Source organism: Microtus oregoni, unplaced genomic scaffold (genome assembly GCF_018167655.1).
Source record: "Microtus oregoni isolate MIOR12 unplaced genomic scaffold, Mior012 000000F_ref0000247, whole genome shotgun sequence".
NCBI lineage: Eukaryota > Metazoa > Chordata > Mammalia > Rodentia > Cricetidae > Microtus > Microtus oregoni.
This window is the reverse complement of record NW_024543059.1, coordinates 60,899,243-60,917,276: the sequence shown is the minus strand read 5'-3', so window position 1 is coordinate 60,917,276 and position 18,034 is coordinate 60,899,243. Positions and strand designations below refer to the sequence as shown.

At 40.7% G+C, this 18,034-nt stretch overlaps 1 protein-coding gene across 1 annotated transcript in view; it reads left to right on the top strand.

Moving 5' to 3' along the window:
* The window catches only part of Col24a1 (collagen type XXIV alpha 1 chain), a 228,645-nt gene that overhangs the window by 178,232 nt on the left and 32,379 nt on the right, over window positions 1–18,034 (top strand). The window contains exons 48-53 of the mRNA XM_041678738.1: window positions 9,412–9,519; window positions 10,317–10,424; window positions 10,515–10,568; window positions 11,354–11,416; window positions 14,569–14,622; window positions 17,286–17,321. Coding sequence (XP_041534672.1) covers window positions 9,412–9,519; window positions 10,317–10,424; window positions 10,515–10,568; window positions 11,354–11,416; window positions 14,569–14,622; window positions 17,286–17,321 — 423 coding nt within the window. The remainder of the gene's footprint in view (window positions 1–9,411; window positions 9,520–10,316; window positions 10,425–10,514; window positions 10,569–11,353; window positions 11,417–14,568; window positions 14,623–17,285; window positions 17,322–18,034) is intronic.

Genomic DNA, 18,034 nt, shown 5'->3' with positions numbered 1-18,034 from the left:
TTTCCTTGAAAAAATCGTAAATCCATTTGTCACCAAAATGAGGTCTTACCAGCCCTTTTTTTATTATTACTTTTCTTGCTGCGCTAATAAAACTGGGTTTTGGAAAGGAAGAAATAAAATGAAACGTAACAACTTACTTAGGACAGATCAGGGCCCTTTCTAGCCTGATTTTGCCATTTGTCTAAACACGGGTGACTCTGTTTAGTGTTGTCTTAAAAGAACACTGAGAATCTTGAGTTTCTCTCTCATGGCTTGTACCCATGTACTGTAAAAGAGGAAACTCACACGGTGGCAGCCCACCCGTGACCACCCTGGGAGCCTGGTCCTAAGCACCCACCTTTGCTCATCTGTAACCTATGACCTAGACACACTCAGGAAACTTTTGTTCTGTCTTTAAGTGTTTTAGAGAAGCATACTTGTGAAGGACAAGTCTCCACTGAACAGATCCTGCCGACTCTTCGTTATGAAGAGCTGCTTATCCACTTCGGGCTTGACCTCATTGTAACTCTCTCCCTCTTTTGCTATGGCGGCTTTCATTGGGCAGATTTCCCGTTCATTAGGATCTCTTCCAGGACAGAGCTCAGATTGTTGGCAGCTTATTAGTAACAGAATGAAAGATTTGCAGAAGGAAAGAAGTTTCCTAGTTGAATCTTGGCCGAACCCCACCCCGTCAGATACAGTTCATACTCTGTGGAATGGTGCTCCTTTGGTATCTGGCCTCTGTTTACTTTGCCAGCCCAACAGTCTAATCTGCTCTTCATGGGTACTGCTCATTTCAAACATAAGAACAGCTAGGTTATCAGTGTTTACTGTGTACCAGACACTAGCCCAGTGCTGATCGTATATTAAGTTATTTAACCCCTATGAGGTCAAGTTTACCAGAAGGAAGCTGAAACCCAGGAAGACTAAAAAAAATTGCCCAAGATCACACAGTCAATAAGCATGGGGACCAGAATTCAAAACCAGGAAATCCAGTGTCAACACCCTGTTCTTCACAATGATGCTCAACTCTGTGAAGTCTACTTACTTCCTAAGCTATCCCCCCCAAATTCTCTGTATGGCTCTCCTTACCTTCCTGATGCTATGCATGCCATTTATTCTCTCTGCTTAGAAAGTTCTTCCACCTTTCCATTTAACTCTATGATGAATATTTTCTTAACCTTTCAGGACTCAATCCAAGTTTAACCTAACTTTGAATTAAAGCCCTGTCTGCTCAGAACTCAGTAGACTCAGGGGGCTTTCTCCAGAAGAGCTCAGTTAATTTAGACGTCAATTGTTTACGCTGTTTTCTCCCGAGAGACTGTAAACTGTTGTATAGCAAGTCTTGTGTTTTACACTTCTTTGGATGCCTGGCACCTTGCACGTTGTCAGGCTCATAAGAGAAGCCTATAAATCATTGAGAAATGTTCTTCATGTGGTAACTATGACTTATTAACTAGTTAATTAACATCCTAAACAACATCTATTAAATAAGTATATCAATATCTAATTAATATGGTTTTGACTATAATCAAATGAAATATTATATGTAAAGGGCCTAACATATTGAGTCAAACTGAACTTATTGAGTCAATGTTGTCTCTATCTAGGGATAAATACAAAGGCTTATTCTAACATTACTTTAGAGCCCAAATATTTGTTCAGTGCCTAATTTGAGTGAGGAGTTATAGAATATAATAAACTGAACAAATGCTGACCTCATGGAGTGTACATGAAACATCAAGAAAGTGTTAGATTTGACCCTTAATAAAAAAAATCACAATTTATGGATTGATAATAATGGATCAATATAACAGTTGGATACTGGACTATAGCTAAGCAAGCAGATGCAGCAGATAATGGCAAATCTTGTTGAGTGTGAGGAAAGAAAGTTATGTGATAGAGCATCATGGGCAAGGCAGGTTAGATATGAAGTTTAGAAGGGAAGCCTCCATGAGAAGGTTATAATGAACCTGGTGGAGATAAGATGAATCCAGATGTGAAAAGAGCCTGCTGAATAAAAGGAATCACAATGGAAATGCCCAGAGTCAGGGAGGAGTCTGGCCCATTCGCAGGGTTCCTGGAGGATGGGGTGAGATACACCAATGTGGTATTAGGTATCTTTGATGTAGGAAGGGACACACTGATTTCTCCACGGCAGTGAGCGGTGAGACGTGTGGAAGAGCCAGGTGTACCTGAGTCCTCTTCCGGCCTCTGGTGACCCTGGGATTGCGTGTTGAGACCTCAGCAAAGGCGATTTCTCACAGCCCGTATTTCTGTGGCATGGTCTCTGTTCAGGCTTTACAGAGTTAAGGCATGACCCTCTGTTGGAATGCACGCGTGTAAATAATACCTGTGAGGTAGAAAAGCACGATGCTGATGTGTGCTGCATCTGAGTGAGAGGTTGGTTTCGTGGACTTGGAAATAGACACAAATCAAGCACCAATACCTTTACCTGCTTAAGATCAGCCTCAGCTTCCTCTCGGCCCCTACGCTTTAATAGGTCTAGATGCTTAAAATTACCTCCCAACTTTAGCACACAGCTCATTCATAAATCTTTCTCTAACTCTTGACTGTGTTGGTTTTGAATGGAGCTGTAGGACAGTGTTATAAATGTGGCATAATTAATACTTGCTGTAACCTGGCATGTAACTACCCATAAGCTCTAGCCCAGGAATGTTTAAACAGCCACTTCTTTCCTCGGAGGAATATATTTGGTAAATCATATAAAACGAGAACTTTCTCCTCAAGCAGAAGTGGTTTTTAGCTGTTACAGTGAGGAGGTACAGTGTTCTGTTTATAGCTCTTGGGCTTGCTTTAGAAAAAAAACCTTCACACTTATGTTACCTAAAATAAAACTTTGGGATATTGTGCTAAATTTTTGTACTAAAGGAAGTAAATTAATTTTATGTTCTCTTCTTACATAGTAACTACATGAACAAAACCCTATGTATAAAACAGGTGTGTGGCAACATAGAGGCCAAAAAAAAAAAAAAGAAAAGAAAAGAAAAAACTTCCTAGAAATTTAAAAAAAAAAACATCAGATAATATGAAGTTCAGTTTCATTTTTTCTTCCATTTGACTGAAAAATCAATAGAATTAGCATCATGAATGTTTCTAATTCTCTCAATGCAATTTTAAAGACATTAGCCTCTTAGCTGAGCCTCTTTCTAATGTGTATTTCTATTATTGCCCAGATTTCACAGACTTTTTTTACCACTAATTTCTTAAAATAGCTCATTCAATACGAGTGAGAGTTAGACCGTGAAAGCAAGGACCGGAGGGAGCAGTAGAGAGATCGTTCCTTCTCTCCTTTATTATTATACACACTTGGGTTCCAAAATCTCTGTTTTTCTTGTCAGTGTCTACGGGGAAGCTGCCTTTTCATTCTTGGTTTTTTTCCATTCCGTTCAGAAAAGACAAGAATTTCTTTCTTTCAGAGGAGAGAGGTCAAAGTGAAAAGCACCTCGTCTTCCTCACCTGGTGTAAATGGAGAACAATGGAAACACTGTGATGCCAGTCTCTGGCACATGGGAGGTACGCAGAGACTAAACGCACCCACTGTGTGACGCTTCTGTTGTCTTCACTCATCGAATCCAGGACCTTTCTTCTTAGAGCCTCCGACTAATGACCATCCCTCTCTGCTTATACTGGCAATGCTCTACTGAAGGGCTCACAACTCATTTCTATTGGGAGACAGCCTTTGTCTTCTAACAATGGAGCTCCCTGGCCACGAGACATCATACACTCTTCTTGTTATGTTAACCTTCTGTTTTGTCATCAGATAGTACCTTTTAATTATATAAAAATGATAGTAAATTGACTAGAGAATACTTTGTATAGATGTAGGAAATTTTTCAGTTTGTCCCTGTGTGTCTGCCATATTAACCTTCTAAGACTCAGGTAAGCTATTCATTGATTTCAGCATCGCTTACCAAAATGAACAATTATTGTGGTTCTGTTTACAAAACTTCCCTGTATTACTTTACCCCTTTACTCAATAGTCCTCTGCAAGCCACTGGGGGGGAATGCCTGGAATGAGCATCTGTTTCTCTTGAAAGCAAAATTAATCATCCATCTGTGTATCCCTAGTAAAAAATGTTTGTTCTCTGCCTGTCTGAAACACTCTTAGAACTTTGTACAGAACACTCTGCTACCATCCTCGAATTTCTCTCTAAGAAACCAGCCTGACTAGTAAGTGATCTGCAGTGTATCCATTAGGCTGTGTAGACTGTCCGACCGCTCGAGTAAAATTGCATTTCCATGTAACCTCAACAAAGGTTCTCGTGACGACTCTTCTTGTAAATCTTTTACAAATCAGCTGTCTTGCCCTGAGAGCTGCTCTGTCTAGGTGTCTGTGGTCTGTGTCTGGGCAGAAAAGTGTATGTCTTTTCTACTAGAAAAATAATGATCCTTGCAAAAGGAGAGAGAGCATGAGCAAGGAACTCAGGACCGCGAGGGGTGCACCCACACACTGAGACAATGGGGATGTTCTATTGGGAACTCACCAAGGCCAGCTGGCCTGGGTCTGAAAAAGCCTGGGATAAAACCGGACTCTCTGAACATAGCGGACAATGAGGACTACTGAGAACTCAAGAACAATGGCAATGGGTTTTCGATCCTACTGCACGTACTGGCTTTGTGGGAGCCTAGGCAGTTTGGATGCTCACCTTACTAGACCTGGATGGAGGTGGGGGTTCCTTGGACATCCCACAGGGCAGGGAACCCTGATTGCTCTTTGGGCTGACGAGGGAGGGGGATTTGATTAGGGAAAGGGGAGGGAAATGGGAGGGGTGGCGGGGAAGAGACAGAAATCTTTAATAAATAAATAAATTAAAAATGAATAAATAAAAAATAAAAATAAAAAAATAATGATCCTGAAAATTTACCTAGAATTATGATGCAATTAAAGCAGCACTGTTTTGGAATTGCGGGACCTTGAGATAGCCTACAGCCAGTACACTGTGCTTGTATGGCACCTCTCCCTGTGATATCTAGGAAAAGGCAGCTCACAAGCTGGGATGACAACCCATTATTTTTGAATTATTACACCAATAACAGCCTTTTAACTCAGTTTAACTATAGAGTCACTTTGCTGGTCTAAGTACGTTTGCTTTGTTTTGTTTTCCCTTCCTCACATGCCTTTCCTTCCATCTTTTAGCTCTGACCTTTGAAGAACGCTGTAAGACATCATAGAGTCTTTGGGTCTCCTAGCGGCTGAGTATTTTCCCCAATGGGAAGGGATACTTTGCATTAGAATTTTGATGTTTCTTGGTTGGTTGTTGGGTGGATAGAGGATTGGCTGTTGTGTGGATGGGTGACTGGATAGTTGGGTGGATGGGGTGTTGTTTTATTGATGGCATTTGTTTGTTTGTTGGTCTGGAGACTGATTCTCACTGTGTGGCCCAAAATGGCCTTGAACTCATCACCCTCTTACCCAGTGTCCTGAATTCTAGGATTACAAGCGTATGGTACCATGTCCAGCTCAAACGTTACTTTTAAAACATCCTTTTCCTTGAGCCGGGTGGTGGTGACGCACATCTTTAATTCCAGTACTCAGGAGGCAAGAGGCAGGCAGATGTCTGTGAGTTTGAGGCTAGTCTGGTCTACAGAGCTAGTTCCAGGACAGGCTCCAAAACTACAGAGAAACCCTGTGTCAAAACAACAACAACAACAACATCCCTTTCCTATTAAGTCATATTCCCATCAGAGATTTGGTCATTGGCAACACCTAAGTCTTGTTTTGTCATTTATGAAACTTTCCCAAAGTCTCAGGTACCTCTTATAGGACATTCTTTCATTTGTGTGGAGGAACTCTAAATGGGATCATCTCATTTCCTCGTAGTCCTCAGGATTCATATAGAAAGTCATCCTGGAAATGTAAGTTCATAACATATATTAAATCAATCTAAAACTTATAGAAAGAAGCAAAGGAAAATAAATAGGACAGACTAATACATTTAAGATAATGTTTTTGCAATATGTAAACTACAATATCTACATCCAAACTCTACATTGTGGAGATTCTCCCCTCAGTAGATAGGTAGGTAGGTAGGTAGGTAGATAGATTGATAGATAGATAGATGATAGATAGATGATAGATAGATAGATAGATAGATAGATAGATAGATATCTTCTTGAAATTAAGAATCATATCTCAACTATATGCATCTTCCCTAGAGGGCTTCCTTTGTGTCTTCCTTACAATAGTTGATACTTTAAAAACAATCCTTGTTGAGTGCTTGGAAGAATCATTGAATAACGTGATTTAGTATCCAAGGAGCACACTCAGACAGTAGCAAGATTATAGAGGGAACTTAGCAGATTTAAGAAGAATGAGTTGAAAAGAAGGGAAATTGAGAGTTTTGCACACGAATTTGTATGATAAAATAAAAAAGTGTATACATTTGATTCATTAATAATTTTAACACGTAATAATTGAGTACCACTAGTAAGAAAGACGGAGAAGGCAAAGTCGCCCTCTTTGGAGTGCCAACACTTAACTCACTGCAGTTAGATTAACAGTTTTCTCTCCTCTGTTAAACTGCTCTGTATTGGGATTCTGCATATTTTACATGTTTTGTCTTTTGACAGAGATAGGAACTTCCTAGTACTGCAATTTATGAGCATATGATCTTAATTGAACATATTCAGTGCGTGGAAGGAATTTGTAGAATTCTATTAGATTTTTCCCTTGATAGTTGTCTTTTAACATACCATTATATTATAGCTTAATCATTTCCAGTTGACAATTACGTAGAAACTCCTCAGCTGTACAGTCAAATAGATCAGAAAACACAGAATCTTCTTCTATTTCTCAAATATGCACCTGAAACTGAACTCAGAAAATCCATCAGTTGCCACACAATTCTTGTTTTGATTCTGACACTGCAGGAAATGTATAGTGTGCCTCCTGTTACCTGTGTTCAGCTGTTGAAGTTAATACTTCGTGCTTCTCACATACAATCACTGCTTTCCTATGTTATTTCAATTTTCATTAACTAATAAGAATTATAAAGTTGACTGCAAAACCTAATTGGTTTTGCTTGTTTGGTTAGGTGGGTGGTTTTGGTTTCTGAGTTTGTTTTGTTTTTTTTAGATGGGGTCTTAAGAATTCCAGCCTACCCTCAAACTCACCTTGTCAAGGATAACCTTAACCTCCCAGTCCTTCTCTATCTCCTGAGTGATGGGGTCACAGGTGCAGATGACAACACCTTGTTTGTGCAGTACTGGGCATTGGTTAGGGCCCCCTACATGCCAGGCAAACTGTCTACCCAATGAGCTATATCCCATGTCATTTCTTTCTTCATATGACTTTATTTTGGGCAGATTCAGATATATTTACTGGCCTCTTATATGGAGGGATGTTTCTCTTATTTAGGAAAGTTTCCATCTCTGTCTCAGCATACCTTAACAAAGCTATACTTATCCCAAGCCATCAAACATTGCCTAATTGGATATCAAAGTATCCCATTCCTGGTTTCAATTAAAAATTTTATTCAACCAAAGAAGATTAAACCCAAAAAATCCAATGGAATTCACTGTTGCCTCACAGGTTGGATAATCTATATATTAAATCCAAATATTTACCCCAGATCCTCTGTTGGCAAGTACTGCAATGAATATTTAATAGCTTTAAACACCAGACTTTTTCCAGATTTTGTTTTTCTTTTTTTTAATTTATTTATTTATTAAAGATTTCTGTCTCTTCCCCGCCACCGCCTCCCATTTCCCTCCTCCTCCCCCAATTAAGTCCCCCCCCAACCCGAAAAGCAATCAGGGTTCCCTGTCCTGTGGGAAGTCCAAGGAACCCCCACCTCCATCCAGGTCTAGTAAGTTGAGCATCCAAACTGCCTAGGCTCCTACGAAGTTTGTCCAGTAGGGCTTTTCCTGATCACATCTAGCGGTTTTATTGCCTCTTAAAAGATTCTCCTTCAGGCTGTACGGATTATTTGTCCTTAACTTCCACGGCATTAGTCTTCCTTGCAGTCACCCACAACTTATCCATGCAGGTTAATTCTTCCATCATTTTGAGCTCAATGCTGACTCCTCTAATGAATGACTGCACAATATTACACTCTTCAGTTGACTTAGCAAGAGCAAGAAACCCAGTGTAAAAGCATTTCCTATAGTCTCAAACTGTCGATTCTATTACAGTGCCAACATTTCAAGCAATATTCTCACCGGAAAGGCTAAACAATGTTGAAAAAGAGTTTTCTGATACATGATGTAATCAGTCACTACAAACAAGTTTAATCATTTACTGAGTCAACAATTGAAAACTTAATTTTAGTCTGGCCTTCTTAAAAAAGTATGTGTATGCGTGTGTGTGTGTGTGTGCAAATTCTGCTACGATAAGACACTCCTTTTTAAACTTTCTAACTTCCTGCCTCTTGCATTTAAGTAAAGTTGAAATGTGTCTTTGATCCAGTGTTGCTGGTGTGTGTCATATATGTTTTAGTTACAGATGTACCTTCAGTACATAACAAACACAAAAGTTTGACATCTAATTCGAGAACAAAATACTCCACACTCCACTCTGCCTATAAATCATGACGTTTAAAGTTAACCTTTCACATTCGACATGGTAGATATGTTCCAGGAATGAAAGACATGAGATAAAAGTCACAGGAAGACCATGTATGTTCCATTTGAAACATTCCTCACTCCAGTCTGCTGCACAGCAAATAGGAGTGCTGCCATCTCTGCCACTATCATGACAACTCAGCTCTACTACCGCAGCACAGATGAAGCCAGAGTCAATGCATTCAAGAATGGATATGGCTATATCCTAATAAAGCTTTATTTATATTTGCCAAAATTTTAATCTCATATACTCTTAACATTTTAAATATCATCATCATCATCATCATCATCATTATTATTACTGTCTTATGATTTAAAATGTAAAAACTGTGCTTGTGCCACAGTCTATACAAGAACAGGTGGATGCTTGCAAGCCATAGATGGCCAACCCTGGTCCAGGATTTGGTTTTAGGGATTTAATATTTGCTTGCTTAACCTTCATCTTCAAATTCTATTCACTGGATTTACTAGAATCATGTAACTGAGGAATAGAAAACTCTTTGTGGGGAGGCAGTCTCCTGTTAGAGCTGCCATGTCCAGTGGAGTAGACGTCCTTAAGTTGGAATTGCAGCAAAGCAACTCTATACCCTGCTTGTCTAAACCAAGTGGCAACTTGGGTATTGCCTTGGAGTCTCTATCTTAAAAATCCAAGATCATATTAACTATAATTAGATATTTCCTATGAGTGGTGGGGCTTCCAATCTATCCTTTGTTGTTTCACTCCTGTGGGAAAGCATACTTCCAAACATGGGCACCATGCCACCAGCAGCCTCTCTGTGTGTATCTAGCCTCTACATGGACTTTCTCAACATACCCTTGTTTCCATGTCTTGTCTGTGTTCCTCAGGGTGTCAGAGGCATCCCAGGAAGACCAGGACTGGCTGGATCCCCAGGTCCTCGAGGAGGAAAGGGCTTACCAGGCCCACCAGGAAGCCCTGGTGTTCCGGGCCCAAAGGTACTTTCTTATCATGTGTGTTGGGGAGGACAAGCCACCTGTTCCCACCCTACATATCCTGTCTAGATCACGGCTGAATGTGTTTCAATAAAATCTGGGTTATAGGAAATCTGCATTAGGAAAAAGAAAAGTATATGCCTACACGCGTCTGTGTCCCATGGTAGCCAACAGAAAACAAGAAGCATTTCCAAAATGCTCTTTTCTTTCTACTTGTTTCTACTTCTCCTTCCTTCTCTGTCATCTGCTTTCTACATGTAGAAAAATGGAATTTGCTTCTAGATGCATACTTTATCAAATACACTCTTATTCCTGCAAAGCTGTATAGCCATTCAATAACCTGATAATAGAGCCATTCAACAAGTGTTCAATAACCTGATAATAGAGTCAACCATCATTCAGATTGGTAGAAATCAAATGATAGTCATGGTAAAATCAGGGTCCATCCCACAGGAAACTGCTCTTTCTGCGGTCATCTCTAAAAGATGGGGAAAAGAAATCACAAAACTATCACAAAACATGTTCTAGCTCACGTGGCACTGTCTAACACGACTGTGCCACCCTTCCCTCTTCTTTCCGCATGCATACTACCCCAGTCCCTGGGATTTTCCTTTCTTGTATCTATACTTTTTGTTTATAATAACAAAATTTTACTTGTGGGAAATAGTGGAAAGGGCAAAGAGAAAATAATTGACATTCCCAATGCCTTGTGTTAGGCTGAAAATGGATATCTATTTCTATTTCATTAATGTATTTATAGGTTCAGAGGTCAAAATCACCTTTCTTTGTTTGGTCTGTAGGGTGAACAAGGGCTATCTGGTCAACCTGGAATTCCAGGTCAAAGAGGTCAACGAGGATCACAAGGTGACCAAGGACGACATGGAGAGCCTGGCCTGAAAGGGCAGCCGGTATGTGTCAACTCTGAATCGTCAAGCACTAATTCTGCAGATCAGGCCTCCACTGTAGAGTAACGGTTCTTCTGTCTGTTTGCCTTGCAGGGGGAACACGGTGATCAAGGATTGACAGGATTCCAAGGATTCCCAGGTCCCAGAGTATGTGCATGTTCTGACGGTCTTATATGTATCTCAGAAAGAGAGAGGTGCTGAGATAATCAATATTTAGTCTATTACCTGAAATTTTCTTTAATCTTTAATATATATATATATATATATATATATATATATATATATATATCCATGCATTTGAGTTTTGAAAGCGTTAATTCAAAGCTCCTGTGATTTCTGAACTTGGTGAGGCAGGAAGATGAGAGTTCAAGGCAAGCCCGAGATAGATAAAACCTTGTCTGGAAAAAAAACTTAAAATAAGGCTGGAGAGATAGCTCACTGAGTAAAGAACTTGCCACATAAGACAAGGGGCTGATGCCCAGGATCCAGAATCTGTACCAAACCTGTCACAGTAGCTCAGCCTTCTTCAGTCCCAGCAACCATTGTGAGAAAATGGGAGGGAGTGATGAGGGACTTGCACGGTGGCCAGCTAGCATGGCTAATGCAGCAAGAGACTGTGTCAGAAACACAGTGTAAGATGATACTGTCGTCTAACCCTCTAAATACCCATATGTGCTCTGTCTGTCTGTCTATCTATCTATTTATCTATCTATCTATCTCTCTATCTATCTCTCTATCTCTTTCTCTCACACACATACACTTAAACCAAAATTTCTATAATTGTATATCCCATCAATTTTCTTATATGGTTGGCTTTTGTTCCCATTTAAAGAAATATTTTTGATAGCTTTCTAGATTGGCATGAGACTCTTCGTCTGTGAGCTATTTATAGAAGGCTAAAGCAGGCTTTCTGTTTTTCATTGTATTTCTAGGGTCCAGATGGGGATGATGGTATTGCTGGAATTGCAGGCCCTAAAGGTCCCACTGGGCAGAGAGTAAGTATAGAGTCATTCCGTCACCCAAGACCTATGCTTGTTTGCTTATTGAAGCACTTTAAATTAATAACTTCACATTAATAAGTTAATAAAGTGATTTTCAAGATGGAAACTCATAACGGCCCGTGCAAGCCCCAACCTTTCACAGCTCATAACTTAGTTTAGGCAAAATCCCATAATAGACCACCCACACTTCTCAGTTCTTGTTTTAAAAAAAGTCATCAGAATAGCTGTGGAGAATGGGCAGCATGTCTGTTAACAGAGCATCAGAAACGTAATAAAGCAGTCTTGTGCCGTGCACATCAACACAGCCAGAGCGCAAATGCCACCCACCCAGAGGGGCTTGCCTCTGTCCAGAACTCTTCAGACCACACTTGATGGCCCTTTCCCCAAAGCTGAGGATTTCCTGCTCAGAATCAGGTATCCCCAGAGAGGGGGGTGGATTGCTGAAAGAGTTCCAAAAATCAAAGGCTAGCGAATGTCAGTCAGCAGTTCGGTGCCTGGAGCTGCAGAATGCAGGGAATGTAAACGAGCCAGCCTTGAGCCCAGCCAGTGCTAGCTCCGCTTCCTTGTAGTTTATATTAACCATGCCGTCGTAATGAGGAACGGTCTATGAAACGGAAATGAAACAAAGCAGCCATTTCTAAACGGCAAATAGCGATTTGGCTAGTCACAGCAGCTGCTAGGGCCTGGGAGGACAGGAGGGAGGAAGACGAGAAGCAGTTCAAAGGCAGCAGGAAAGTCTCCTGAAGAGCTTTGTGACCCAGCCGCTGTCTTGCTCAAAGTAGGGAATGAGGTCAAATTCTTAAACTTCTACATCACCCCCCTAACTCCGTCAATAAAACAAAGGGCTGCATTGTTGTGACTGTTCGCTTGGAGACCCACCTCAACACGTCTCCAGGTATAAGCTTGTTAATGGCTGTCACCATTTCTAAGGAACCAAGGAACGTGGGTGCTGTTATATAGTGTGTAACTTCTGATTCTCCACGAGTGTGTATATACGAATAGACTACTGTAAAATAAATGTTGCTTCTGTGGCCTCATCGGAGTATGGATGCTGTCCTCAGCAGGGTCCCATGATGGGCTGAGGCTCTGGACCAGGCCAAGACTGAAGCCTATATCACTTTGTGGGTCAATTACTTTTGTCACCTCGTTAATGGAAAAGTTCATGTAAAGAGCTCACAACCAGTCATTGACAAGCAAGACCTGTAATAAGAGAACGCCTGGGAGTCGGCTGTTAACCGGAGATAAGTAAGAAAGTCCCGATGCCTTAGCAGGGGGAGGTGGTACCAGAGTTCAGTCTGTGCCCCTTCTGTCATTCAGTCCAATTAAAACTTGATGAGAGCGCTGTCACCCTGCTTTGCAGCTGGGGAGCTGAGTCTCTGGGGAGGATTAGCGAGACCATGGTAGGCTAGCGCAATAGCAGAGGAAGAACTGGCTCCTTTACGATTGGCCAAGCTGTGCGCTATAGGGCTGTTCACTAAACCTGTACAATCAGAGCGCACTGCGGGCAGTAAGTGGCCTCAAGTCTACTTTCTCCCCCAAAATCAAGAAATGTTTGGTGATTAAGTAAGAGTACTGAAACTAGAAAAATCAAGATTTTATTGCACTCCGTTCCAAAAACACACTTACATAGATAACTGATCCTACCGTTAAAATCATAGTGTGACGGTTCTGAACATTTAGATAAATATAGATAATTGTAAAGCTTCCAGTCTCTTTTCTTCTAGTGTCAGCGTCTATCTTTCTATTCTTTTAACAAAGAATTATTTGGGAGAGTTCATCATAATTAATTAGACTAAAGTCTCTTCAATGGCCATTGAGTCCAGAGCTGTGGTTCTCAACTTGTGAGTCGTGACCCATTTGACAAAACTTCTATCTATCTATCTATAATAATAATAATAATAATAATAATAATAATAATAATAATATAGTTCATAACAGTAGCAAAGTTGCAGGAATGAAGTAGCACAAAAATAATTTTTTGGTTGGGGGTCAATGCAACATAAGGAACTGTATTAAAAGGTCACAGCATTAGAAAGGTGAGAACCACCGTGATAGAGCCTGCACTGACTTAATTAAAATATCAAGCTTCTTGGTTCAATCAGAGATCTTTGAAATTTGTGTACCATGTTTACAAATTGTCTCTTAAAGTTTGTTATGTTTCAAAAGCGACCCCAACTCCTTTAGTCTATCAGGTAATTTTTCTTTTGGCAGGTCAGTTTAATAGTGGAGCTGTCAGACAGCAGACCACACTACATTAGATTTAAACTGACAGTATTTTCTTTACCTCTGCATGTTCTGAAAAAAAGAGAAAACTATGAGGTTCTTATAGTTGGATATTCCATACTAACTGAACCAGAAAGAAAAGATTGCTGTCAGTGGAAGTGGGAGTGGAATTTGATAGGGAGAAAAAAAAACTAAAATGAGTATTTTATTTTCATCAAAAATGCAGTATATGTACATATGTACATACTGAAAAGGATTAGCTAGCTACCTTGCTCATCTGGGAATATCTTCATAATTGAAAAGTTAGTCTTCAGGCCCTTTTAATTGGATTCTGCATTGGCCATGTCTCACAGAGGGACCTACGGCTTCTTTGGTCACATAAGGTTCCATCTGGACCTGCCCTGTGTTCCCTGGAACTCAGGCACCTGTCCCTTCATCATCCGTGGATACTCCTATTTAAATGTGTGCATTATTCTAGTGCCCTACATAAAGCAATTCCATTGGTTAAGCAACGCTCTACACACAGATACATCCTTGGACTTCTCAACACATGAGCACTTAATTCTGATTTATGTTGCTTAGGAAATCATAATTTACAGCACCCTTGGTAGGAAACTGCAGCAACATAGGCAATTGCACCACATACTGTCAAAATTACTATCATTTTTTATTTATTTATTTATTTATTAAAGATTTCTGTCTCTTCCCCGCCACCGACTCCCATTTCCCTCCCCCTCCCCCAATCAAGTCCCCCTTCCTCATCAGCCCAAAGAGTGATCAGGGTTCTCATGATAATAAATTTTGTTACTTAAAGATAGCTATTTTTCCATAGCACAAGTTTTCTAGGTTTTTTTTCTTTTCAATTATATGGAGAATGGGACTGACTTTTCCTCAGAGTGAGACTGTTTTCTCTCCCTCCACAGGGAAACGCTGGCCCTCTGGGCAGAGAAGGTATAATAGGCCCAACAGGTGGAACTGTAAGTTTGTGACAACGTTGCTCTTTTCTTTTGTTGTTGTTGCTGCTGCTGTTGCTGTTGTTGTTAGTCATGTTTTAAAATTCCTAATTCTAGAATACTCCATCAAGAATCCACCTGGGTATTTGGGAAACAAAGGTTAAAAAAGAAGTTACCTGTTTTCTTCGGGAAGGCTGTCCTTAAGGGTCATAGGGTAATGAAAGGTTTGAATGACGGAGGCACTTCAAGCTTGAGAAAAGAAAAATGGACTGAGCCAGGGAGAGCAGTAAACATAGAAGCAGTCAGTAAAGCTGGAACCAGTTCCAAAGGAAGCTAAATGAATTCTGATTGCCAAGATTTGAGTCTTTAGAAGCACCCGCTGTAAACAAAGAAAGATGTTGGCAAAATGAGCAAGAAAACCAGGATAGCACAAGGGTAAAGGAAGGCGTGGTCAGCATGCTCTCCATGCGCAGGTTTCATTGAATGACTATGAGAGGTGCAATGATAACTTCTTGAAAATCCTTCTGTGACCTCTGTGGCTTTGTCCTGCTTCATTTCCCATGACAACATTTCTCAGATTGTTACAAGAAATGGTTGAAGCAAGCATGATTTCTATTCAATAAAGTTTATAGAGGTCCATCTAGTTAGTCAAGGTAAAGAACCCAGTGAGCTACACAGCTGATGTCTCCATCCATCCTATCCATGTCTGGGGTGGGCGTAGAGTCAACATATGGCCAGTACGGCAAGAAATTTGTTTGTAAACAACCAAGAAATAAGACGGTAACTGAAATGGTTTGGTGGGGCCTATTGCAGAACTGATAACTTGTGCACAGAGGGACACAATAGGGTCAAATAAATACACGGAAAACCAAGATCCATTCCCTTCAACGAAGCTGTATTTTTGAAGCATTTGAAAGTTTTGTGTGTAGACCTATTTAAAACTGAAAATGGAATGTTTAAAGCGTTAAGGAGAGCTCTTATCTTTATAAATTTAGAGAATTCACCGTTAAAGTTACTGGAGTTTATTCAAAAGAAATAAAATGTGTAACTCATTCTCTTGGCTTCCAACATTTGCTCCTTGGAGCGACATAAAACTGTAGGTGGGAGAGTTCTCATAGTTCAGTGGGTGGTTCTTCAGGACACGCTGTTCTGATTAAGGGATGATTGTTCTCCTCTGTCAGAAATGTGAAATATTATTGGTCAAGGAGAATGTGAGAAAGAAATGCCTCCATTTAAATATCCGACCATGTTTTGCTTAGACAGTCACTGTTAAAGGTCGTTATGTGATAAAGAAATGTCTTGATTAAAGTATCTCACTGTGTTGGGTTACAATCACTGTTAAAGCTCACCAGGCTAGTCACCATGCCCATCAAATGTCTTGACAAATTCTTTCCATGCTCCATGTTTTCCGTTCTAAGAAGAGAAGTCCATTATAAGAAATAAGCCTCTGAAATTCACACACACAGAAATATTGTGAGGGAAAATAGGTGGGGGTAGAGGCAATGATGGATTTTTTTTTTCCAAATCAGAAACAATGAGATTGCAGTTATTATAACGGAATGCAGGGCAAGAAAAAGAAAGACACTGATCAAGGTTAACAGAGCAGACTACAGAATTCGATATGTGAGCATATTGTAATTTAATTATTACAAAAGATGCTGCAGGCACTGGGGATACTGAACCAAACTGACTTACAGTAAGTACGGTAGTTAAGGATGAAAGACTTCAGGTTTGGTTAGTTTTTCCATTTAGTTACCTACAATTGCTCAGAATCACCCTCACGTGTTAGATATTTCTGATGTCTGATTGACTAGCGTTTGGTCACACGGCTACCCCTACACTGGTGGATGGGGAAGAAGATGGAATTATTTGGGATACCATTAGTGTTGAAAAGACATTGCCATCCCATTTCACCATTTAAAAAAAACCACCAGATAAAATTAATGTGAAAAACAGAACAGGAAAGTCATTTTTTAAAATACGCTAGAAAGCCAAGATGTAGTTTGCACTTTGGGGAGATTTTCTAAATGAGACTAGAAGGCTCACATCTTTTTAAAAACATGCTTTAAAACTGGATCCTCAGATTTGATATGAAAAAAAATATTCCCCAAAATAATTTTAAATCCAGTGTGGAGTGGCTAAAAGTGCTTGTCACGTGAGCCTGAGTTCAGTCCCCAGATTCCACAGTGGAGGAAAAGAACTCACCCCTGAGGGTAGTCCTCTGAGCTCACCTGTGACCCACAATACACGGCAATAAATAAAATCGAAAGGGGGACAGAAAGTGAGAAACGAAAGAGAACAAAGAAATTGTTTAGAAACAAGGATTTTGAAAGACGCAAGGATTGCAACCTAGAAACCGAAAGACTCTCCTCCCCAAAAGCTTTTGTGCTCGGTTGGTGAATAACTGTTGTGACCGCCCTACCCGAGTCAGAGTCCTGGTGTCCCGTCTCACTGCCAGGCGGAACTCAGGACACGGTGAACCGAGAGCGTAATCCACCAGCGTGGGTTGTTTGGGTTTGTTTGTGGGGAACCTCTCATTACTCGGGAAATCTCAACTGTGCATGAATGCGCAGATCCTCCTAGATAGGACAGGAATATAAATGGCATGCTTCTGATTGTAGCTGCTGCTGCACCAAACACACAGTGACCCGTGACGCTCAACTACCATCTTTTTCCCTCTCTTTCAGGGACCCAGAGGTGAAAAAGGCTTTAGAGGTGAAACTGTAAGTTTAACCGGATAATGAGATCTGTGATTACAGCAGCCCTGTCTCTAGGCAATAATCTCCAGGGGATCAAAGACTCTGAGGCTTGTGGACTCGAAATCAAACTATAGTTGCAGAGAGGTAGAAATAACCTATATGGTACTTTCCAGTGGGACCGGATAAGCGCTGTGTTTAAGGACCTGCCAATCATATTCTCCCCAGATTACTGTGTACAGTAGAGTGTCTGCCCTGTCGGGAATGAAAGGGATGGGTGTTCTCCAGTGTCCCAGCAACAGCCCTGCTGGGTCTCATGAGGCACCCAAGCTACATCCAGCCAGCCAGGAATGCTTCACGGGAGGATCAGAGCATTAGTTTGTGTGTGCTATTTTGAGAGAGACTCTTGCTATGTTGCCCAGGCTAGCTTCAAATTTCCACTCCTCCTGTCTCCTCCAACTGAGGGCAGGGCTGGCAGTCATACATTCTCTTCTAAAGAAAAAAATTGTCATGTGAATGTTCAGTATACGAAGTGGTGGTGTGAGCTGTATGTGTGGATAGTAGAAGGCGACCAACATGAAGCAGATGACTACACCCGCCTCTTGACACAAGTACCATTGCCGGGTTGGGTTTACCCCAAGGGCATTCACACTGAGCAGATTGTAGCATCCCCCATGAAAAGGCAGCAGGCATGGAGGGCAATAATAATGCTAATTAATTAGCTGGAAGGGGGAACACAT